At 35.0% G+C, this 25,491-nt stretch overlaps 1 protein-coding gene across 2 annotated transcripts in view; it reads left to right on the top strand.

Moving 5' to 3' along the window:
- The window catches only part of HECTD2 (HECT domain E3 ubiquitin protein ligase 2), a 33,967-nt gene extending 11,536 nt beyond the window's left edge, over positions 1–22,431 (top strand). The window contains exons 5-21 of one of the 2 annotated variants that reach the window (XM_053949561.1): positions 171–260; positions 807–871; positions 1,898–1,943; positions 3,070–3,179; positions 4,586–4,734; positions 6,151–6,274; positions 7,020–7,116; positions 7,995–8,102; positions 9,893–10,025; positions 12,901–12,989; positions 14,029–14,187; positions 14,479–14,553; positions 15,378–15,465; positions 15,717–15,823; positions 17,010–17,125; positions 17,739–17,882; positions 19,945–22,431. In XM_053949561.1, coding sequence (XP_053805536.1) covers positions 171–260; positions 807–871; positions 1,898–1,943; positions 3,070–3,179; positions 4,586–4,734; positions 6,151–6,274; positions 7,020–7,116; positions 7,995–8,102; positions 9,893–10,025; positions 12,901–12,989; positions 14,029–14,187; positions 14,479–14,553; positions 15,378–15,465; positions 15,717–15,823; positions 17,010–17,125; positions 17,739–17,882; positions 19,945–20,065 — 1,821 coding nt within the window. In that variant the 3' untranslated portion in view covers positions 20,066–22,431. Of the gene's footprint in view, positions 1–170; positions 261–806; positions 872–1,897; positions 1,944–3,069; positions 3,180–4,585; positions 4,735–6,150; positions 6,275–7,019; positions 7,117–7,994; positions 8,103–9,892; positions 10,026–12,900; positions 12,990–14,028; positions 14,188–14,478; positions 14,554–15,377; positions 15,466–15,716; positions 15,824–17,009; positions 17,126–17,738; positions 17,883–19,944 lie in introns of those variants that run through there. The other variant, XM_053949563.1, reaches the window with a different exon arrangement.
- Positions 22,432–25,491: the final 3,060 nt, after the last annotated feature.

The following is a 25,491-nucleotide window of genomic DNA, read 5'->3' as shown; positions in this document are numbered from 1 at the left end:
CTGCCTTTAGCATACTAATTAAGGAAACTTCTATTCTTATGTTTTGATAAAGGAAATACTTATATCTGAACATGTTTTCCTAAGCTTGCTGTTAAATTTACATTTTCAAACATAGTATTTTCAAAGATAGTAAGTATACATTTTCAAAGATAGTATTATCTAACTTACAGAAGGATACCAATTCTCCATTTAATACCATTGAGGACTCTGGAATCGATGCAGAATTTGTGAATGTTGTCTATGATGCCTTATTAAATACTGTAAGTAGAGAAAAATAATTCATGTTTTATACAATTTATACCAAAATTTTTCCCAGATAGGCATGATTTCTGAGGAATCTCTCAAAACATACTTCAAATGATCCCATGAGAATTGTTGTAGAATCATGACAGCTGCTCTAGTAAAAGAGAAGGAAATTTTTCCTTCTAGTAAAGCATAGTTTATATTGTGGTAGTTCTTAAAGACTGCATATCTTAGAGATATTACGTGGCTGTGATGGGACTGCATGGTGAGAAGTAAAGAAAATGTGAGGGTGGGAATAGTAAAATGTAGGTCCTGTGCATAGTATACAAAGGACAGGAGTAGTTTAGAAATTATATTTACAGGATATAAGTGTTGAAAGGCACCATTGGCACAACCCCACACTCACCTAGTACAACTGTGAGGAAGATATTTAGCATAATAGCACAAAAGATTTCTTAGCTGTCTTGAAATGCAAGCAAAGCAAACTTGCTTGTTTGTACAATACCTTGTATTGAATATGTGTAATTACTTCAGATATTATTTTTCCTCTCCTTTCCTCATAGCCTCAAGATGTTCAGAAGTCAGTCCTAAAAGGAATAATTAATGGTCTACTGCAAGAATGGACAGGGTAATTATAATAAATGTTTACATCAGTGCTGCACCAGCAGCGCTAAGATACATGTTTTATCTTTATTGTTTTAGGCAAAGAAAGAAAATGTGATGCAACTTATTTGATACATAAGAACTTAATTCTTTTTGGCAATTCTGTGAAATACATCTTGAACTCTGTAAGCTGGCATTGAACCCTCTGAGAGACAGATCCATGCACAGCCATGCATTCCATCACCAAATCTCAGCTGCTTGTTGCCAGGGCATTTCTTTGGACTTCTTAATTGTGAGATGAATTTAAGAATTTAACTAGGTTAAAACTTACTCTCATTGCCCACCCCCCAACAGCTACTAGGACAATTCCCTGATCCACAGTTTGCTTCACAATACTGTTTGTGTGGGGCAGCACCGCAGAAAGAGCAGTGCAGGATGCAGAAGGGGATAGCTCAAAAGCAGGAAGGTTTTTGGAGATGACAACATCTTGGCATGAAGTAATGGAAGTGAGAATGCATAGTGTAATTTATAAAAAGGTATAGCAAAGGACAATGGCTTGCTGTAACTCACATGTGACCCAGGTCTTGGCTACCCTTTCTCCAACTTACACTGCTTTTTGTGCTGTTGCTGTGTGTATTTGTGGTTATGTAAAAGCTTTGATAAACATGAAGAAGTCCAGAGGCTGCAGTGGTAGAAGTGAATGGAGAATTCTTGCCGGAAATATCAAAGATGAGCAAATAAGCTCTTTTATGGTGTCATTTGAGAAAGACAATAATGTGGAATTCCATCTTTGGAACACCTCTGACTCTTCAGTTCTGACCTTTTTTTGGCCTTCTGTCATGTTTTAAAAAGATAGATAATAAATAATCTGCTACCTTTAGAGAATTGTCAGAATCTGTAAATGACCTTTTCAGTTTTTGAGAGCAGTGAAGATTCTTAAATATGGTATTCTGTACATATTAGCAAAGCAAAATAAAATTGTCCATGATTTCATGACTCTTAATGTCTATAAATTATGGATCCATATGTTTATTTTTTCATTCATTCATAGGCCACGAACAAAGGATGATCTCAGAGCATATTGTATACTTTTACAGGTAAGAAAAATACAGTACTTTTATGTAAGTATGTGTCTACTTAACTTACAATCTATAAACCAGTATACTGTGCAAACGAGATAGTTTGTATAGCTGCGATACTTCCCATCCAATTTCCTGTTGTAACAATGTGTTAAAATATGGAAAAAGTGTAATGCATGATGGGAATGGGAGTTTAATGGAAGATGGTTGATGAGGAAAGGTTGCATAGATTAAAACTATGCACTAATAGACAAGTAATTGTTTGCTTTTATTTTCTGGGTTGAAAAAATAAATATTTTACCTACTTATTTGTTCTTATGTTGTCCTTATTCCCAGATTCACTGTATTAGGATGCTGTAACTCTGAAAGTTTCAGTATATGCACTTTCTGATATTGCTGTGACTTTCTCCAGTGTTGCATTTTATCCAGTCTGTCTGACTGACTTTCTCCAGTCTGTCTGACTGGTTACAATGTCTGATTTCTGTCTGTGGTCACCTCTTACCTTTGCTGCTATAGTTGGCTTGCATTTGTACCAGATTTCCCCTTTATATTTTGCTAGTGTACCTAACACCTCCGCACACAAGGAACAGTTTCTGCTGTTATTTGAGAATATCAAATGGCAATTTAATTTATTGATTTATTTATTTCTCTTTTGAGAAAACTATTGAGTTTTCTTCTCTGTGGTGGTATATACTAGCTGTGAATTGAAAAGAATGTCTCCTGCTAAAATGAGGGAATACGTGAACACATGGAATAGAGGGAAAATTAGTTTGGATTGATACGGGATAGACAGGAGCTATAAGAATTTGTATTACTGATATGAAAACCACATCACTTAGAGGAGTGTAGTTTGTGTTACAATGTAAAGAATAATTCAGAATTCTGAGTTTACTGCCTTTGGGCTACCTGTGGGCTTTATTTTGGGGAAAAAAAATCATACTTTTACAATACAGAAGTTGTGTATTTTTTACTTGGCTAGAAGTTGTGAGTTGTTTTTTCCCATAGTTTTACCACTGTCACAGCTGTTTGGTGAACTACTTTCTTGTGTAATTGTACTGACAACAACAAACATAAGAAAAAATCCTAATGATTTTTTTCCCTTTATGCAGTTTATTAACCTAACACTTTTTTTAATCTTTTTCAGAATCCTCAATTTAGTAACACTTCTACTTATGTCATCTATGCTCACTTGCTAAGACAGATAGCAGCCTTAACAGAAGCTGACCATCATTTCCTAGTGCACTGGTCTAAAAAGTAAAAAAAAACCACCAAAACTCCACATTACAAATTCTATTTCTAGGATTACAATTGTTACTGTATTTCTATTGATGTTGACTGTTTTATAAATTATATGAAAGTTAATTTAATTGACTAAAGAGATTGGTTTTGTTGCTTTCAAATACATGTGGACATAGTCCAATAAGTGATACTGATTTATAGATGTATAATGTACATAATGTATAAAAATTATTATTCTTCTGCAAAAAAGCCTTAATCACAAAATTACTTAACAGAGTTATTTTTGATAACATATGCAAAATAACTTGTGTGTAAATTTTTAGTTATATGTTTACATGGTATTATTAAAACAAACATCTTCATGATCTTTGTTTGAATGAAGTTTAATCTGGTGTAAATTGCAAAAGATATTGTAATGTTGCTGTAATGTACAGAAACCCCAAGGGAGCTAGAGGCCTGGCTTCCTAGTGCAGTAGAAGTGGTGAGAGAGTGTGGTTAGGGCATTAGATTTGTAATTCATGGAAATAACTCTAATAGAACCTCACTAAAACAGTCATATGGGTGTAACTGCCCAAAGAGCAGCTACTAAGTTTGTATGTACTGACTGAGCAAAAAGTTCCGTTTGAGGTAAAAACAAAGTTTGGCCACATTTGCAATTTCCAATTCTCCTAGGAAATGTTAATTAAGGATTTTCTTCTCTGCAAGGATGGTAATTCAATTTCCCTCCCCCTCCCTGTGTCCAGATTTGCTTAAAATTGTGGTAAAATACTACTTCATTGGAACTGCATTTACAAATGAGGTTTACACTTTTGGTTAAGGATGCAATAGACATGTCTATTTTTAGTCTTAAAGCATGTATTAGAAATGGAAACCATTAAAACAGGAAAGCTCTTGTTTACAAAATGCTATTTTAATGTCTACACATATATGTGTACTGTTGTGCTATTATGGAAGTGGTGCAGCATGTAATTTAAAATGTGCACATGGCACAAGCATATGAAGCATATACCACTTTTTATTTAAAAGGGCCATATATCTCAAAATAAATCAGAATTCCTCAGTATTCAGAGTGTGGAGTGAAATTGAAAAGGATTTTTGTTTTGTTCACTAAAAGTCAAGAACAGATAATGATTCTATTGCTCTTTTTTTATTTTTTTTCACAGACTTAAAGAGCATAGTTAGGGGTACACTGAAGAGAATTACCATGTGTCAATATTTAAAAGCATGCTTCTTCAAACTTTACATTTGGAATTTTGTTTTTATGTACAGGACAAAAGCATTTAAAACAAAAAATAATTTAAACAATTAAAATTGAATTAAAAATTTTAATGAAGGATTTTTTTTAAAAGCATTGAAATTTGATAACTAACTCTAGTGTAGACAGTGATCACATGAGAGTAAGTGCAACATGTTTGTTTTAGGATTTCACAGAAGAGGTTCAAGCAGGTGGTGGACAGGTTACTGCAATTTATTTCTTTACGGCTGTTTCCTGCAAAACCTGAGGAGTTTCCACCTATGGTGAAATGTACCTGGTGGATTCCATCAGCAGCAAAAGTCCTGGCTTTATTTAGTAGGTATTTTTCTTGAGCTGTGTGGGCATGTGTATGTTTTTATATGTATATTTATGTGTGTATATAGGGTTTGTTTTATATATACACATACGCACGCCCATATTGGGAGAGGATAGTTTTTACTGCTCCTCTTCTGGGGAAGACTGATAATGATGATGGCACAGTACAAGCTACAATAAAATGCTAAAATGTAGTAAGCAAGAGTCTTCTGTTGGTAAGTCTTCCTACTTGCTTTCCAGTAGAGGATAATTGCTATGCAGAGTTTTCATATGACAACAACTGAAGATTGTTCAAACAGAAATCCACAGAAGTAACCAATCTAAGGTTTCCCTTAGATTTTTAAAAGAAACTGTCTTAAACTTGTAGCTGCCAGAATTTCTTCTGTAACTCACCTACCCCCACAGAACTATTTAGCATCTAAAGGAAGTTAGGCGATGCACGTGCCTCTTACGTCCAAAACCACTGCTTAAAAAAGTGAATCCCTGCTCAGTTCAACATAGAGCACAGCAAATGTAAACCTTCTGAACTGCTGCCAAGTGGTGGTTAGAGCACTTACTTTCTCTGTTTTAGGAGAAGACAAAACCACCAGATGAAAATTAAAATTGGAATTAAGATGCTTTCACTGTCAATTTAAAACTTCTAGTTAAAAGCAAAAAAAAAAAAAAAAGTTAAACTTCTAGTTAAAAGCACAGTCCTACCTGTCCAGAGTTAGGCACACTAGCACACCTGTATCTAAACCCAAGATGTGTTTATAGTCATCTGTGAAAGAGTTGCTTGTTCCTTAATTCTGGAAAAAGAGCTATTTAGTCAATCAAAGACACTACTTTGTGTCTGATTGACCAAAAATAAATTATGCTGAAGTGTAAAAAGAGAAAACTTACTAGCTCTTGGACATTTTATGAATGCCATTATATAATGAGATCGCTTAAATATGAATTGGCTTTCTTCCTTTGGTCAAGTACTTAATTTTTGTGCAGGTCTAGATGGTATACTGGAAAAAATGTAGATTTTCTAGCCATAGATGCTTGAAATTATATGGATTTCTTCGCCACTTCCATTTGCCAAACTGCGTTTTCATCAATTTCAGCAGAACATAGCACCCTTTATCCATAAAACCTTAATTTAGTGTATGTCAGTAAGGAAACCAGAGTCAAACTGAGGTTCTCTTATCATAAATGGGCTTAACTAGGGATTTACTCTTTTCTACAGCAATTAATGTGATATTGTATAGTGTTATGTTGTAGCTATAGTTCTGTAGCTAAGACTGAGCTAAGTTCTATAACTAAGTTATTCAAGTTTTGTACTATTTTAGACTTGGCTTAAAGTTTTTGAGATCACTGGTGCTCGTGATGCCAAGAAATGAGATGTGCTGAACCTAGGCATTATATTAAAAGACTTTGTGGGTTTTTTTGTAGATGCTGCAAATAGTCTGATTAGCCCTCCTATTATTTCATATACGGATTTCTATAATTCTACACTTGATCATATTGATCTTATGGAAGAATATCATAACTGGCAATGCTATGGGAATTCTCACAGGTAAGAGGAATTACTGGTTGTTTCTTGTTGAGTAGTACTTCAAAACATTGTATCTATACTATGTATATCTGTATTAAATGTAGTGGATATGTAGTGTGTGTATATGGTATGCACACCATTTATGTCTGTATAGATCCACATTAAATACTGCATTATTTTATTGTAAAAACATATTATAGCTACTACTTACTTGCTACTGCATGGATGTGAGATTGTCTGAAATAAATCTCATTCTGCCTTTACAAACTAGAGATAATATGTAAAATATGGATGATAATAAAGTAGGTTTATTAATTATTGGCATAGACTTCTGACTGTGTCTTACTACAGACATATTTTAGCCTCCAGTACATTCAGGCATTTTCCTTGCCTTCAGCAGCAGTTGGGGAAAACTTGGAGACCATAATTTGCTCTACTGAATCAGGTATTTCAGGTTACTCTTCTGTCTGATACCTGATGTTCTGCTTGAGAAGGAAAAAAAGCAACTTAAAAAAAACCCATAAAAAACCCAAATGAGAAGAGATAAGTATTACTAATTTCAGTTTCTAGCAGTATTTGTAAATAATAGTTTGTTCTAGTGAGTCAAGTATCACTATATACAAAGTGAAGAAAACAGCAGCTATTTGCAAATTATTGTCAGTGGAGGAATTACTTACTGAATGATAATTCACTCCTATATTCTTAAAATGAAAATAGTATGCTAGATGCTAGAAAGAAAATATTTCATCTTCTTTTCTCTTGTTAGGTTTTCTTTCTGTCAATACCCATTTATTATTTCTATAGCAGCAAAAAAAGTTATTATTCAAAGGGACTCAGAACAACAAATGATAAGTATTGCACGGGTAAGTCCCTCAGTGATAAATGTTTATGTCTCATCCATTGGTATTTGATGAGTATTTGTTAGACTGATATTACACGCGACCTGTCATTACAACTTCTAGTATTTCTGACTACCCTGAAAAAGAACTTAAACCATTTTACTATGAATAGTCTACAGATGTCCATGCTGGCTTCTCTCAGTATTTTTTTTCTTTTTGTGTACTTAGTTTCAGGATCCTTATAGAGGGCAGTGTTTTAGAGAATAACTTATAGTACTGACTTAATTTTTTTCCTCTTTTGAGAAACCAGCATAACATGCTAGCATGTTAAATCAACACAATGATTAAGGAAGAAAAATTTCATTAGAATTTTGAACTGGTTTTTATTTTATTCTGTGGAGGTGTGTGAAAGACCGAGATTCAACTGTATCCTTTCAGGTCATGGAAGAGGTACTGCTTCTGAGCAGCCTCTTGTGTTTGGGAAGAGGCATTGTCTGCCTCCCTCAGTAGTAGTTTGCTATAGGTGATAGGTGGTACTCTTTTCCTCAGTGCCCTGTGTGGCAGCACCACCACCTATCCATTCCTGTCTTGCTGGATATACCTTGTAAATAACTAATTAAAGCATAAGCCAGTTTCCAGAATCTTATGGGTATATTTTTAACAACTTGGGAGGTGCCACCTTCTTGTTAAACCTCTCAAGACTTTAGTTCAAATGTAGTGTGGAAGGTATCTGCAGCAGGAAAGAAATTTCTCTCCATCTCCTGGAAGAGACTGAAGCAGTTACAGTGTTAGGGAAATGTCTTCAAGACACAATACTGACACCTTTTTACAGTTAAAAAGTGTGACACCTTTTTTTCAAATGAAGGTACTGTATGTGTGATGTTTCTTTTTCATTCAAATAGCAAAGCCTTGTGGATAAAGTTTCTCGGAGACAGAAGCCTGACATGAATATGTTATTCCTAAATGTGAAAGTGAGGAGGACACACCTTGTTAGTGATTCACTTGATGAGGTAACAAAAACATAAAATTAAATTGTTGATAAGTCATATTTAAATCTTTTGCACTAAGAGATTGGGAATACAGCAACATAATACTAAATAAAGATAATTTAATTACTTTCAAAATTGTAGTGTTGTAGAACAGATTGGGTTAGACATTTTGAAATTAATTTCCTGTGCTCATACTGCTGCACAGCTAAACCCGTAACAAACATACGTGCTTGCACACGGTCTGTATTTGTAATTTTTCTGTTAAAAATACAGTGCACAATTATCAATTTCTGTAGAACTTGATGCCATTATAGCCGCATGAATAGTATGTGACTAATCACTAATGAGGTTGTTCTGTTCTAATTCTTTGAATATTTTTTTTTCCTTCTCTATTCTATAAGAATTTTCGGCTTTCTATTCTTAAATTCTTTTAATTAATTCCTCACATTCTTAAATGTAATTTTTCCTTTTTTAGAAATGAAACAGATGTGTCCATTAAAGTAGGCAATTCTTCAGTATCCACTGAACCTTGCTAATTAACATTATTTAGTGAAATTTAGTTCCCTTTCTTTCTAAACATTGAGAACAGCCTGATGATACTGAAAAATAAGTCCAGGTAGTGAAAACAGCATCAAACAAATTCTGATTACTCATGTCATAAAATGTAAGTTTAAACTTTATTTTCATATATTAAAACCTGTCTATTTTTGGCCTTTTCTCCTAAGAAAAAAGAAATATGATTGGTAATATTGCTTTCTCTCGGGCACTGTCATTTTTTTAACCACACGAAAATAACCAAGAGCAAATTCAGAAGTTTTTATAGTCGAAATATTCTCCTATTTATTTCCAATGTTTTCTTCTACCCATCTCAGAGATGAGTAAGAACGTATTATATTCATATTTTCAAATTTATGGGGAATGGCAGGTAGAGAGGGAAGATGTCTTACTTGTATTTCAAGTTTAAAAAAATTTGCAAAGGAAAATTACTTCAGCTAATAAATAGCTTGTTTCAAATAACACAAATACCTATAGTTATAAAATTTATGTAATAGGAATTTACTTGAGCAACTAGCAACATGGAGATTAATTTAGCACATGCATATTCTTGGCTGGTTGAAACACTTTCTCTGGTGCTGGACAGTAATTAATGGTTTAAAGGAAGCTTGTATAGAGAGTCTGAAAGATCACTGTTAATTGTAAAAGACTGTAATCTAATTCTTTGCAGATTTTTTGTGTACCTGCATGAAATGCTGTCTCTTAGGACAAAGCAGTGAAAAGAGCTTGTTACCATTGTCTGAAAAACAGTTCTAGAAAGCAGCTGATACTTGCTGGCAGGCATCTTACACAGAACCAAATGGTGTCCAAATATTGAAAGTGTTAGCTTACTTCCCTGTTACTAAATATTTCCAAATTATGTCTAAGTAATTTTTTAATTCGTCATTTCCTCCTGGTAGCACATCTTCTGTAAAAGGTAAAAAATTGTATAGGTCTGAAATATTCCAGACAAATTCAATTCATTATAGCTAATTGCTTATTCAGCCTGTTTGTGCACCACCTAACTTCTTTTCAAGGCCAGAGAGTGACACCATGTGCAAAGTAGTTGATGATGTCAAGAAGTCATAACTGTCTTATTCCTGCAATTCAGTCATTGTTTTAATATAGTTTTGACCTACTAGTAGAAAATTATGCAAATTAATGGTTTAAGCTAAGTGAGAGCAATAGAGTAGAGGCTGAGGTGTGTTCTCTATGGCTAGTGGTAGTGATAATATGTTAAATCTCCTTTTTCTTCTGCCTTACCTATTTCACAATAGCTAGCAAGGAAGAAGGCAGATCTGAAAAAGAAGTTGAAAGTTACATTTGTAGGAGAAGCTGGTCTTGATATGGGTGGCCTGACAAAAGAATGGTTTCTGCTTCTGATTCGGCAGATTTTTCACCCAGATTATGGTGAGTCCTCATAATTCTTAAGTAGACTGTGAGAATTTGTTAAGACTCTGTGTAAGCACTGCTCAGCAATAATTGAAAAGTCTTCGCATTATAAACACTGTTTTCAGCACAAATCCAAAACATAAACTTTCTAATAGCTTAACTATTAGCTGTGAAGGAAATTATCTCAGCCTAAAACAGCTCAATGATTTAGCAAATATTCAAGTGGAGATAAAGCCAGATGTATTGGTTTATCATTTACTATCCTTCCCTATTTCTTCACATGCTGCATTTTCTTACTGCCCTCAGTTGTCTTCATATTGCTAGTTTAGGGAGGGAGTTTTTCTGGGTTTTGTCAGTAGCTGGAGTTGGGTGCTGTTAGTATGCTCAGTTCTGACAAACTGCCAACCTTGGTTTCCCATGTATCAATGGGGATTTTTTTGGTGCTGATAGTTGCACTGAGAGTGCCTGCACATTCTAGTACTATTTCTGTGACTAGGATCGGTAGAGGTTAGTTTTTACTTGAATCTTTGTCATCATATTTCTGTTTGGTCAGTATTCTTAAAGGGGTCTGTGGTAATCTCAGAAGGGAAGGGTCCTTCAGTCAAGAGCAGAGACAGTATAGGCAGGTGTGAGCCTGAAAGAAAAAACCTGCCTCAGCTGTTACCAGGACTTGTGAGCCTATAAGGGCATTTCATGCCCAAGGGGAAAAAAAATAAGGCTTTTTGATTAAATAGGAGATTGTAAGACATGAATGAGCAGTCATAAACAAGCAGTTCTATACATTTGTTTTATAGTGATGCAGATGGATCTGGGTGTGTTTTATTCACCACTCTGATGAGCTTTCCTCTGTGCATGGATTCATTACTGATGACTTAGTGCATTAAAGTGTTGCCAGGATGGCTTTTAAATTGATTTCCAGGGACTTGAGCATAACACCTGATAGTCATTGAGCTTGCCTGTCTTTGCCTGGAAGTGTTCATGTCCCTTAAAATCATGGTCCTTTATTGTTTGTAGGACTACTTCTAAAGGTACTGAATTTTAAGTCATAAATATGTTGTCATATCTGCTGAGATTATTTGCCTGTAGCCCTTTTTCCAGTAAAAAGAGGTCTGTGTGAAGACATGACATTGGTGATAGCAACCTTAATAGGAAACAATTTATCCTGCAGAAAACATTCTGTAAGTTTGACAGTTCTGTTAGTAAAAACGCTGTCAGCAGAGCTTGGTAACTGATGAGTTTGGAAACATTCAGAGTAATTTATTTTTTCACTATCTCTGGCAGGCTTCCTTACTTTAAAGTGCAAATTCTTTCATTGTTATGACTATCAGCTGAGTGTGGGAGGAGTTCAGAATATTCTTGTCCCTTGGAAAGGGACTGTATCCTCTACTGTCTTTAATGTTTAAGATGCAAATAACATGTCAGAAGCTTGGAAGGGAAAATATCACTGTTATTACCCTTTCCAGGTTAACTGATTCTTCAGGTTTAACTCCTGGGATTTAAAAACTCTTAATTAAGTCAGCTGTCTGCTTGTCTGTGTGTTTTGCAATGCTTTCTTTATCTTGGTGTGGACAATTAACAAATGGGATTCGAAACCTATTTTGTTCCAACATCCTTATGGTCTTTTAGCATGTGAACCTTGCTCTGCCTTACATGCAGCTGTTCTGTTGCTTCTGGCGATGTCTAATAGCAGTGTCTAAACCTTTTGTGATAAGCACCTTTTTGAGCTGGAGTTCAAAAGATAAATTGTTCAGGAGAGTGGGGGGGAAAATGTGGAGGCAGCTTTTTGCCTGTCATTTATCATAAGAACTAGATGTTCCTGAGAAAAGTTGGATTTTCATTCCTTTTTTTTTTTTTTTTAATTGAAAGGACTTTTGGGTTTTGGTTTTTTTTTTATTTAAATATTATTTTTCACCAACTTCATCTTCAAACAGAGATACAGTGAGTTTTTGCATATGAGATGTGCTTAGAACTAGTCAGTGCTTTGGTTTGTACTGACCATGGCAACAATAATAAACTTGGCCTATTCAATCCCAACAAATTCAAAAAGGCCATCACATTTTATCCAGTTTGCTTCTGCATTTAAAGCACACTTATGTGGAGTGTCTGTTACTTCTCTGAGCAATACTTCCTAGGCATTTTAGAGCTGTTATCTGCTTTTATTATGTAGGTTTTTACTTTCTGTCACTCTTTAAAACAGAATGTTCTGTATCTGACACAAATAGCAGTCAAACTCATCTATACTCATGATTTCAGTAGGAACTAGCTTGTCATTTAGACCCATGAGTGGCTTTTTTAGGGTGCATGTGGTTTGGGGCTTTTTTAACTTTTCTGGTATAATTTTTTGACAGAAAATATGAAACATATCCCTTTGCTGGTAGTGTGTGTATAACATAAACCATTTACAGTTTTCTATTCTAAGAATGTAAACTTATGGTATTTGTATCATGGGATTCATGCCAGCATTTTTTGGGATTGTCATCTGCTGTTGACCTAGAAAGAGAGGAGGAAGTGAGTTTACATTGCAGTAAGAAAATTTTTGGTTAGACAGTTAATATTTATGGCAGTACCGATGCTGGAGTGCAATGAAGAAACAGATTGCATAGGGAAAATGCAAAATATCCACAACTGGAGGCCCTGAAGAACGTGTTGCACCAGCACCGAGCAGGGCTGGTGGGCTTGAGTGTGCTGCAGGCTTGGCACTGCTCTTGGTGCTCCTTCCCAAGCACCTGCCTGCAGGCTCCGGCCGTGGGTGGGAGCAGGGTCCTGAGAACAAGCACGGGGATGTGGGCACCCCCAGGAGCATTCCAAGGGTGCATGGGTTGGAAAAAGGAGGCTTTGTACGAATTCTTAGAAAACTCAGTGCCTTTTTAAGGGCCATGTTACCGTTCTGCAGGCATGTTCACCTACCACAAGGACTCGCAGTGCCATTGGTTCAGCAGCTTTAAATGCGACAACTACTCAGAATTCCGACTGGTTGGAGCCGTATCCTTTTGTGAACAACAGCCACTTGATGAGCTGGTGTGGGCATGGAATAAGACACTGGCTCAAGTTCCTTCAAAGGTTATATATACACCTATGCTCCATTTTAAATGTATTTTTTTGAATATCGTCCAAGCAAGTGAACTAAAAATAGGAAGAAAATGGTGGTGTGTGGGTACGTGGTACATATTACAATTACATATCAATATTAAACATCAATATTAAACTTTTTTTATGTATAAGTTGTAATTTTTTATGTGTTTAAACCTCAGAGTTTCTTTCAGTCAACATCAATGTGCCTGTCTCCATTTACAGTTCATTTAAGTTCCTGTTGAGCAGTATGTGGCTTTGTGCCTTTTTTTATTACAAAATGGAAGCCACATAGTGGCTAGTGCTATTTTGAGCACTAGTTTATTTTCTAGGTTTTCTGTTGTGCTTATAAATGAAGACCTCAGGCAAACTATTTATGATAGTATATGCTTATAACTCCACTGAGATGATGTAATGGTGCCCATTAACTGATTGCACTTGAATCAGATGGTGGTTGTAGGTCTTTTCTAACAGATCCATTCTATTCTTGTGAGAATTGAATTGGGATAGTTTCAAATTTGTTTCATGGGATGCACTTAAATATGCTAATGGATGAACTGTAGTACCAGTGCAGGTATGTCTTAATGCTTTTAGATTTATTTAAAAGAAACATGGCTTTATTGATCTCTCACTAGAAAATACATATTTATCTTTCTCTTTTTCATAACCATACTTCAGAAAAATTGATTGTAGAAATGCTTGTACAGAATATTGTGAAGAAGATTCTCAAGCATTCTGTCAATCAATGTGCATCATTTGACCATGCTAACCACTGCTTAATTGTAATGAAAATCTGAATTTAAAATTGTCTGCCCAGAAACAATGAAATAATTTACATGCCTTCTGTTTGTTGAGTACGAATCTTAAAATATTTTTTTCCAAGCTGGAAAAATACTATCTATAGTGTTTTTCATGATGTGTCAGATTTGCCCTTAACTTTTGACATATATAGCTTATGGGACTTGCTGTATATAACAGTATCACTTTGGATATTCGTTTCCCACCTTGCTGTTACAAGAAATTATTGAGTCCTCCCATTGTTCCCTGTGATCATAACACACTTGTAGGCATCTGTGGTGTCACATTAGATGATCTGTTTCAGATTATGCCTGTAAGTATTACATTTTCCAAGAGGAAAAATTACTGATATAAAACCTGATTTATTCATATTTAATGCTTGACTTACAAACTGTTTGAAAACAGCTTTTTTTTCAGCACAGGCTGATAAAGTCTTCCTCTGATGGAATCAGAAAATCTCTATATTTTCTAGTATAGCATGCATTTTAAAAATACAGCTTTTTCCAAGATACTTTCTGTATAAAACCGTGCTTCTGGCATATCTGTGCAAAGTGCATCACTTAGTTTTGTAGATTTACTAAAGAGTTTTTTACTCATATTGTAGGAATTGGCGCATGGACTAAGTGAACTTCTATCCTATGAAGGCAATGTTGAAGAGGATTTTTACTCAACTTTTCAGGTCATTAAATACGCAACTATAAGTGGTTCTCAACCTCGTTCAGTGATTTTTTCCAATGTTAGAATGGCAGCAGAGTGGTTTCTTGCAGTGTGATTGCTGATTGTTTGGAATATAACGGCATGGGATCAGAGCTGGCTCCAGGAGCCGTGCTGCTTGGCGCCGTTGCGTGTTTACGTGTTGGCTCTGTGGTGACACTCCAAGCTGTTGTTCTCTGACCCTCTAGGTGGGTCCCAGTGCTCACCATCAGGGTCACTTGGCCAGCTGCTGGTGCATTTCCAGCTCTTTGCTTTTCTGTCTAACCCAGAAGATAGTCAAATTTTCCATTTTGTTGAAGAAATCTCACTTCAGCAATAGCCTGTTCAAGTTTTTACAGTTTTTCCTGACCTGTGTGTTGTAACTGCTATTTCAGTCAGGAAAGCCTTTTTCAGTTACTCATTGTTTAAGAACACATGAACCTACGAGTTAATGAAATTTCAAATTGGTGGTACTTAGTTCCTAGGTGAAGTACAGCAGAGCAAATGCCTTCTTAAATTTATTTGCTGCTTCTGTGCTGTTCTTTTGTATGAAAAGCTGTATGGCTCCAGAGCCTGCAGGTCAGTTCGACATGCCACTATGTAATAGGGTCAATTTTTGTTCTTTGAATACTAATTTTCTGAGAAATTTTTTGAAAACTGTAATATTTAACTTGTAAAAATCTCACAACCCTCAGAATTACAGCACGTGCTGAAGAGAGGGAGGGTATACATGACATAATATAAGCTTTGTCATTTCTAAGTATATTCATTTATTTTCCAGTGCTGATCTTGACTCCTCTTTTTCTGTAGGTTTTTCAGGAAGAATTTGGTGTTATAAAATCTTACAACTTAAAGCCAAATGGAGATAAAATTCCAGTCACAAATAGGAATAGGAAAGGTAATTGGGCATACATTAACCACACATACTTTGCAGATTTAAGTTTGTTCTTTTTCTCCTTTCTATGAACCTATGCTTTCATAAACAGAGTATGAAAATGAAATGGCTGTAATTCTTTCTGGTATGCTTATCAATTTAATGGTATCTAAAACTAAATCCATTAATTTTTCATATATGCTACAATTTTAGAGGGCAGAACAGGTTATTGATTAAAATTATTATAATGTAACAAAATAATTTTTTTTTTTTAGAATATGTGCAGCTCTATGTTGATTTTCTTCTCAATAGATCGATCTACAAACAATTTGCAGCTTTCTATTATGGATTTCATAGTGTGTGTGCTTCTTATGCATTACTGGTAAGAATAAGTGAAACATAACCCTTCACTTCTATTTCAAGTATTTGACAATGAGTTATCTAAATTAAATTGCACTGGATGATTTTAAGATTCGGAAAGAATCTTGACTGATCGATAGACTTGATTAATCCAACATAAGTAGAAGAAATTAATCAGGTAATCGACTATTCTCTGTAGTGTTTCGTTGAAAAGAGATAAATAAAGCTCCAGAAGACAGGTTTTATCACTGTGTATTCATGGACACATCACAGGCTCTCCAGTGAATGTTTACAAGGTTTCTGTGTATTCCCTACATTTAGGAACTGCAGAACAACTGTGCCTGAGTGTTCCTGAGTGACTCCTCTGAAAACATTCATTGCTTTTTGCAGAAAGAACACTCAGTGAGGTTGAGATTAAACATTCTTCTATTTTCAGTCCTGTTTGGCTGTTGGAATGACTTTTTTAATTTACAGCATCCCTTCTGCATTGAGAAAGAAGAGAAAGTTTCGATTTGTCAAGGATTTTCTAAATTCTAGTGAAATTGGTGAGCTGTGACACCTTGCAGCAAAGTGAGGTGTGCCCAGCCACAGGGAAGGTTCTGGAAGGACAATGAGAATCCATTGAAATGCCATGGCATACTCTATGCAACTTGATGATGTTGTAGAAAATGAGTAAGTGGATTCTGCAGGTGTAAGTTTAGTGGATATTAAACATAGCTTATTGTTAGAAGTCTTTGCTTTGCACAGCAGTGTGTACTACTGAGAGTCAAGTTCTGTCAGCCTCTGCTGCTCAGCTGTCCACACTGGGATTGTCAGTGCAAATGAAATGGAACTTGAAATCAAAATTGACATCAAGACCCTCCCTTAGATTTCCATATGTAAAAACTTAATTTTCTTCCTGACCCATTTGTAGTCTGATCACGTGATAGGCAAGTCAGTGTAATAAATGTAAGAATGATGTAGAAATTAAGAACATAATGTGCTGAAATATTGTGTTATTCTGTAATTAACTTTCTGCTATATATGGCAGTAAGAGATTCTTTAAAGTGCTGAGGGATTCATTTTTCTATAATCAGTATGTATCCAAGCTAGAGACTTACATGGAATGATATTCTGTTAATTTTTCTGTAATGACAAAAAATTAATCTAGTAGCATCATTTCGCATATTTTTTTTTAAATTAAATATTTTGTCCTTGATTTTTGGCAGCTACTTCGTCCAGAGGAGGTTGAAATTCTCGTCTGTGGCAGTCCTGAACTGGACATGTCTGCTTTACAGAGAAGTACCCAATATGAGGGCTACCAAAAAACTGATCTGACTATACGGTAGGCCTGGGTTTTTATTCTAGTTACTGAGTTTAAAACATCATGGAATGTTAGTCTTCCAGCAGTAATCTCTTCAAGGATAACCTGAGAATGACTGAAGTTTTAGAAACCTATTTCTAAATAAGACAAAGACACTACTAAATTGTCATGAGTAGGAAGAATTAGATCCTTAAAGGTATGTGTTTACTGAATGTCCTTAAAAGATTATGACCACATTAATGGAATAGTTTGAAAAGAAAAGCTCCAAATCCTTCATATGAAATCTCATTTTTATTATCCAATCTTCTAAAAATACTTTTTATACTCAATTCACTTTGATACTAAGGACATTTATATTAGTGAGTAGAAGGCATTTATATTTGTATAGATAAGTGGGTTGGGACATCATTTGGCAAGACATCATTCCAAAATTAATAAAACATTGTACTTATCAATTCCTTGGGAATTTAACCTAGTATATTGGAGCATTGCTGATGTCCTATAGATTATATTAATTAAACTCTCAGTAAGTGATATTCATCATGTAATACTTGTAGTCTTATTATCATCTTCATACTATTTTTTATGATGTTGCATGTTGCAACGTTTTCTTCTCCCTCTGCCCCGAGCATAGATACTTCTGGGATGTAGTACTTGGATTTTCTCTTGATCTTCAAAAGAAGCTGCTACATTTTGCTACAGGAAGTGATAGAGTACCTGTGGGAGGAATGGCTGATCTGAATTTCAAGATTTCAAGGAGTGAAACATCCACTAATTGGTAAGTGATGTTTTTTTTTATTTTTAATTTTTTTTCCATTAAATTTTTTCCCAAGAGCCCTTATTGCTCTTGAATGTCTTTTTACAGAAGAGCAAACAAATGTACAAGGAAGAAACTGCATTGATTCCTTCAGTTTGCCTTCAAAATGTTACACCCATTTATTGATTGCATAAGTTTAAAAAACAAGGAAATTTTTTTCCCAGTCAGAATTTACATTTGAGGCTGGTAATTATTTATAGAGATCATTTACGTGTTTTCAATTCAAATAAAGTACTTATTTAATCATTCCTAACATGGCAGCTGACCTAATGAAAATATACCTTGAACTACCATAAATTTTTCTGAATTTTTTGAGTTTGATGGCATTATTTACAGCAAGTCAGTCAGTATTTTTTTTAGTTCTTAAGACTGGGGAAAGTCAGTTTAAATAATTTGAAAGCTGTATAGAAAAACTTTCTGCTGTGAAGTTCTCTGTGAAGCAATAGTTACTGACTTTACCTAGATTTCTCAAACACTTTGAGTAATCAAAATACTTAAATGGAACTATATTTTTCAAAGTCTGAATTTTGCTGGGTTTTCTGTGAAGAGCTGATCTAAAGGCATAAACAATAAATTTTGAGGTTGTTTTAAATTTAATTTATCTCATCACTGTGATATTTTTAATGCTTTTCTCAATGAGGTAATAACTGGTTCCAGCAACATTAAAGGAACATGAAGATCAGATGAAAAATAAAGAAAAATCAGTCAACATTGAATCACTCTTTACGTTCTTTCTGTAAACTGTTCTTTTTCTTAAAAATGAGAAAATGTGTTTAGAAACAGTGTGCATTTTAAACTGCTGTAGCTCCATGTTTTGCAAGATAATTGTTGCTGTCAGACTGCCTGCACAGGGATAAATGTAGACACCATCATCATATTATTCACACAATAGGATCAAAGAATGTAGTAGCAATAAAAATTGGCAAATTTAATAAAAGCTTCTCAACGTTCCAAATTCTGAAGCCATGACTCCAGTCCAATTAACAGATCTTTGCTGATCATTTAAAGGGCAGAGAGTGGAAAAGTAACTTGGGTTTCCAGATCTGGGGGTTCTGCCCCTTTTTGTGCATGTTTGCCAATGATCAAAGGCCAAGTTGGTGCCAAGGGCACCAAAAGACTGAGGGATGAAATTAAAAGAGACCTAGAGGGCTTTTCAGTCACATAATTAAATATGTGTGTCCAACTGTAATACATTTTTGAGTGTGTTTTCCAAATGGCAGGTTGAGCTTCAGCTCATTGTCTTTCTCCTGTCTCCCCCCCAAGTTATCAGCTGTAGGACAAGTATATATCCTCAGGTGTGTCCTCTGGGTCGCTTGAGAATTTAAATGGCAAGAAGTTCCTGTTGCTTTTTATTACCTGTGGCTCATCAAATTAATCCATTCTAGTCAGAAACAAAGTTTCCAGTGTTTCAGTCAGACATTCCTTAGCCATATCTGCAATACATATATTCAATTCTCTCTCAGAAGAAACTTGGAACTGGAGGTGTTGGAATAGCTGAGACCAGAATTTGTGAAGTGTTGTTTTTCCAGCATTTCAGTCAATTCTTCAGAGCTCCCCACTGAAGTCTGTAAGGACCTGTTTTACCAGGCTGAACCCTGAGTTCTGTATCCTCACAGACACAGAACTGTGGTTCTCCCAGGTGTATCTGTATCTACTGCAGGACCCACCTTCCTTTTCCATGATGTGGATTCTTTCTATACCCAGATTTTGTGTTTAGACAAGTTGTGTGGTACCTGGAGTTCCCAAAATCTGGAAGGAGATGTTTCCAACTTGGAAAAAAAAAATAAAGAGGAAGGAGGAAGTATTTGTTGCAGGCAAACAAATTCATCTGAGGTACTTAAGATCAGCAGTGGTGTTACTTGCATTCAACAAAACTTGAACCAACATTGGGATAAATGTTTCTTTTATAGGATTTCTTATTTAAGAAATGTTTAACTGAAAATGTGTAGGCAATTGGCAGCATTCTGGTTCTGTGGCATTATTCTTAAATGTGTTTTGCTGGGTGTTTTTAAAATTATTTTAGGTTACCTGTGGCTCATACCTGCTTCAACCAGCTTTGTCTCCCTCCTTACAAGAACAAGAAGGAACTGAAGCAAAAGTTAATAATTGGAATTTCAAATGCAGAGGGGTTTGGTCTGGAATAAGATTAAATACTCCAAGAACAGCATTTTAATGTAGCATTCACTCTCTTCTGATTGTGCCTTTAAGCTTTTCATTGTTACGTCTCTTGATACTGTGCCAGTTTTATCACATTTATTTTTTTTAATTAAATATGAAGTGTATGGTTTTTTCCTGAATGGCAATACATTTGCTGCTTGCTTTCTTTGTATAAAAAGCTCATCTGTTCGATAAACAAAACCCAACTAAGACAATTCCCAAGTGTTAGGTTTTTCTTAATAGCACTTTATCATTAATCATAATTCCTTTATATCAAGGTATCCCACTGGGAGAAAATATACAGAATATTTCTTTATTGGTTAATTCCAGTGGCAGAAAAAATATAACATCAGCATGTAGCCTTTTTTTTTTTTTTTCACAAAGACAAATAGGAATTTTAGTCTTTATAAAATGTATGTAGTTTTATTATTCTGGTTTTCCTGCTTGGTGAAACCAGCTGTCTTAAGAGCTATGTAAATAACTGCCTGTGAAGAAATAGGGTTTTGATAGTGCCATTTACTGCTAAAAAATTATTTTTTATGAATAAGAGGTTTTAGATGTTGTATATTCAGCTTTTACACTTGAATGTACAAGAGTGTTAAAAGGTATTTTTTCAGCTTGAGGGGATTCAAGTTCACGCTACAAGTATTAAGGAATTTGTATGTTCATTCTTAACAGCAAACTAGCCAGATCTACTGTAGCATTATAGTAAACAAAAGTACATATTTAAAATAAATTCCACATCTGGTGAAATGCTTTAGGAAGAGAATTATATCCACAACCTGTGGAAAACTGATATAGAGTATCACGGTATCCTTTTTTTGCAGCAATTTTGTTGAAAGTCTTAAAAAAGCTGTGACAAAAGTGAATACAATAACATTTCTGAAGAATGTTGCAACTTTCATTAACATGGAGACCAGCAGTTAAAGATGTTTTGTGTTTTTCACTGCACAAACTCTGTGAAAAGAATTCTTGGTATGTCTGCTCTGAGTTAGTAAATTAGCAGCTGGGGAAGAAATGGTTCTAAAATACTGAAACAATTGTAAGTCTGGGTTTTATTCATTAAATGGAAAGAATCTATCAGCATGCAGTATAGTAGTTTTAAATATGAACAGCTACTGTGTGTTCTGTAGATTTTTCTTTCAGCTGAATAAGGCCCAGATCATTTGAGACACTTTGGCATCTAATTTGTCAGCTTTCCCCATTGACTTCTGCTGCAGAAGTCAATATCTATCCTGTGTCTGTACTCAAATACTGTATCAGTCTTCTTTCTTTCTCTGTATTATTTACATACAATCAACAGATTTACAAATGATTAGCAAATTAATCTGTCTAATTCATGCTTTCAAAGCTGTTCTGGATATTCTTCAATAGCTAAGTGTAAATTTTACTTTTTTATTTCTCCTAGAAAAGTTACTGGTGATTTTACTGTTTTATTAAGGCAGAGATAAATATTAGGATATTTTAGAATTTTTGACACTGTATTCATAGTGTTGTCATTGAAACCAGTAATAAAATTTCCATTGGCTTTAGCCTGGAACTAAGGCGTGCTAAAAGCAGCACTGAAAAAATCTGCATTTTTACATTGTATCTCCCAAATGGAGATTTTAAAATAAATTTTAACTTGCAGGATTTCAGATATTGAGAAATAAATTAAGCTTTCACTGTTGCACTGAATGAACTAGATAGATGCAAGCAATGTTAAATTTCTAAAACCTGAATGTGGCTGTAAGAAACAAAGACCTACTGCCTTTCTTCTCTTTGTAGAATTGGATTCATGAAAGGTTGGCTTATGAAAAAATAGCTATACAATTTATCTGAAAACATGGCAAATTAGCCAAAATATTTTTTTAAGGCTTAAACGTGCTTTTAATAACTATTTATCTACTATTGTTAAAATAAAAGCTTTATCTTTTCTCCTTTTCACTGAATTGCACTTTGCCTTCTGTTCAGTTTTATTTATTGAAGCTTTTTTTGAGATAATATGTAATATTACCTCAGAATTCTAAAAATGCTATTGTATTTGCATCAGTTTTTAAATCAGATTGTCATTCAAAGACATTTTATATATTTCCTGTTGTTGATAAATTAAATAGTAAATTTTGTATTTGTTAAATGAAAGCATTACACTGTATTTATGAAATAAGACTCTGATAATTTAAAAAAAAAATATTCAATGGTGTTTTGTTGTTCTTGTGTCTTGCCCTGTAACCCAGCAAATCTTTTTTTATCTCCATCATTGTTTTGTACTATACAAAAGAAATCTTGTTTGTATAAACTTGTTCACTACTAAGTATCTATTTTTTATGTATCAAAATTGTCCAGTCATTAAATCAAATATTTCAAATGCTGACCTCACTTGTATAATTTCAGATTTCCAAAATGGGTCATAATGGGTTTAAGATTATGACCAACCTCTCTCCTTTTGGTTTATTTTTCTCTTGAGAAGTTTTCTTTACCGTAACAGTTCTGCTAAAACATTGCATAGCTCACTGAGAGGAAACTAAGTTCTAACAACCAAACATGCACCAAGACCTATATTTCATATTTACAGTCAAAAATACAGGTGTTCTGGTGCATCCCATGGTGTAATAATGCTGTAAAATAGCATAGGTCCTCAGCATGGATCCAACAGCTGGGGTTGTTCCATGTGGAGAAGGCGGCTTTGGGGACTTGTATTTGCAGCCTTCCGGTACCTTAAGGGGGCTCATGAAAAGGAGGGACAGGGACTTCTTATATTGGCAGATAGTGGCAAGACAAGGAGAAGTGGTTTTACATGGAAAGAGGGCAGGTTTAGATGAGATGTTAGAAAGAAGTTCTTTCTTTAGAGGATGGTAAGGCACTGGAACAGGTTGTGGATGCCCCATCCCTGGAAGTATTCAAGGCCAGGCTGAATGGAGTCCTGAGGAACCTGATCTAGTGAATGGCATCCTGGACCATGGCCGGGGGGTTGGAACTATGTGATCTCCAAGGCCCCTTCCAACCCAAACCATTCTAGGATTCTGTGATTCTAACTTAATTTTCCTTTTTTTTTTTTTTTTTTTTTAACTACCTCAGTTGCAAGATTACTTGGAAGTGCAAAGCCACAAGCTGTTGTACGTTTTTCTGCCTAATTTGAACCCTAAAATCAGGATGGACAGGTAACAAGAACATCGGGCTTTCTCACGGGCACAGGTCCTGATCACAGAACTGATACCTTTGTACCACTCAAGTTACCTACAGATGGCAGCAAAGATGAAGATTGAAACAATGTAATTAGAGGTCAGACTTTCCTCTTAGCTAACAGTAGATTTTATAAATGCGCATAATGAAGAAAAAAGTAATGTCTTAAAAATTTATATCACTAATAATCACAAATTTGCAAAGTCAGCAAATATGAATTGACTTATAGCAAACAGGGAGAAAGGAGAAGCAGCTTCTTGGCTCTAGTGCTGGGTTTTGAAAATATCCTCTCTTTTCATTAAGAGTTCCTAAGGTGGTTTTGGATGAAATGAAAGACTGCCAAAACCTCAGAAAGGAGATTGGTTATACCTGATCAGGACCAGTCAATAGCCTCAAGATTGATATTTGGAAAGAGGTTAGAAAGCCTGGCTTGCCTTGTCCTGTTTCAGCTAGGAATCAGAAGGCTGGCACTGGGGTTTAAAATTGAAATGCTTTATTTCCTTTTGGTTTTTTGCCCAACAGTGGTGAGATTCCTTCTCTGTAGTAGTAGTTGGTGCTGGTATTAGTTGACTTGCTCCAGAAGCAAATCTAATACCCATTGTTAATCTTCATAGCTGTGGTATTTAATATTCGTTCAGAGCTCCTTCTTGAAAAAATAAAAATATCCAAAAAGTTCCTCAAAGCCTCTGGTTTCATGTCCTGACTGTCAGAAAATATCTTTTTTTTTCTTCTAGAGCCCCTAGTTTTCTTCCAATAAATAAATTTGTTTGGGTTAAGTAATTTTTCAGTCTGTTTCTTTTTTTCTTTTTCTTTTTCTTTTTCTTTTTCTTTTTCTTTTTCTTTTTCTTTTTTTTTCTTTTTCTTTTTCTTTTTCTTTTTTTTTTGGGGGGGGTCTGTACTGGTCTATGTGTTGTTGAAGTTCCTTGCACTTTTAAATATTCATGTGTATAAGAAAATAATGAGGTGGCCAGGACTGCCACAGCTTTTCACTTGTGTTAGAAATGTTCTAATTAATAGTGAAGTAGGTTTTGTTGTTAAATTAATGAGCAAAAATGGCCCCCAGTGATCTGCACCTTTCAAATTGTTAATTAAATTCTTACTGAATTCTTGGAACCCCAATGCCTTTATGTAAAACACAACTGGTCAAGGAAGATGGAGAGGTTTTGTTCTGATGGTCTGGTGAAGCAGTTGCTCATTAGACTCTGGAAAGTGGGAGAAGTTCACATAAGCTGGGCAAACTAAGTTCAATTCTGGACTCTTCTGCAGTACTAGAATTGATAATGGAGTTAAGTAATACCTATATGCATTATGAAAGGATATATCAATGAATATCTTGTGTGTTTTGTGTTCTGCTACAGCAAGGCTTCATTTACCATTCTTTTTGGCATCAATTTAATGATTTGGTACTTGTAGTGAGTGAGACTTTTACTTTTTGATGCAGTATTTTCTTCCCATGCGAGTTGTTCTAGATTCTGTAGATATATGATGTTCAGGTTTAATTTAAGGGCTTGTTTATTTGCTGATTTAACTCTATAACATGATTTCTTATTAACCAGGAGAGAGGAATCTGTTCTCACAGAGTTGTTAGGTATCTTCTCACCAGGATCTCTGGCTGTTACCATACTATGGATAATAACAATCCAGCCTCCACTGGCATTACCAGAACAGAACTATTTGTAGCTATGTTATGCAATTCAAACATCCTGTCAAGGGGTGAGTTTACTCAGTGTACATTCAATCTCTGCTCTAGCAGAGAGCTAGAAAAATAATTTCTTTTGCTATTTGTTTTTTGTCAGTAGCAATACTGTGGAAGTCAAGAACTATGTTTTGTCCTCTGGAAAAATCAATCCAGCTGGATATAAAGTAACTAAAGCACAGTCATTTTTGAAAGCCATGGGGTTTAAACTCAAACATGTGGGTCTTGCTTTTGGTTGTCTTCTGGTGAATTTATGAACCTCACATTCCTGGTTTCCAAAGACTGTGTACTGATTGCAGCTTTGAATAGTTGGCCTTGATTAGTGGTAATGTGCCACACTGTGCAGAGCAAGCATTTAATTTTGTCACCTTGCTCAACTACTTTAAAGAGGGATCTTTTCCCAAATCTTTCTTGATTCCAAGATGGAAATGTATCTTGCTCAGATACTTGAACACCCTGACAAGACATGTTTTGTATATTAAATGCATATTAATTCTTTTACCTTTATTAATAGAAAAATTATTTAACCATAACAGATAAATGTGGCCTGTGTAA

Source organism: Vidua chalybeata, chromosome 8 (assembly GCF_026979565.1).
Source record: "Vidua chalybeata isolate OUT-0048 chromosome 8, bVidCha1 merged haplotype, whole genome shotgun sequence".
NCBI classification, from domain to species: Eukaryota; Metazoa; Chordata; class Aves; order Passeriformes; family Viduidae; genus Vidua; species Vidua chalybeata.
The sequence above is the reverse complement of the archived record's forward strand: the minus strand, read 5'-3'. Positions and strand labels throughout refer to the sequence as shown.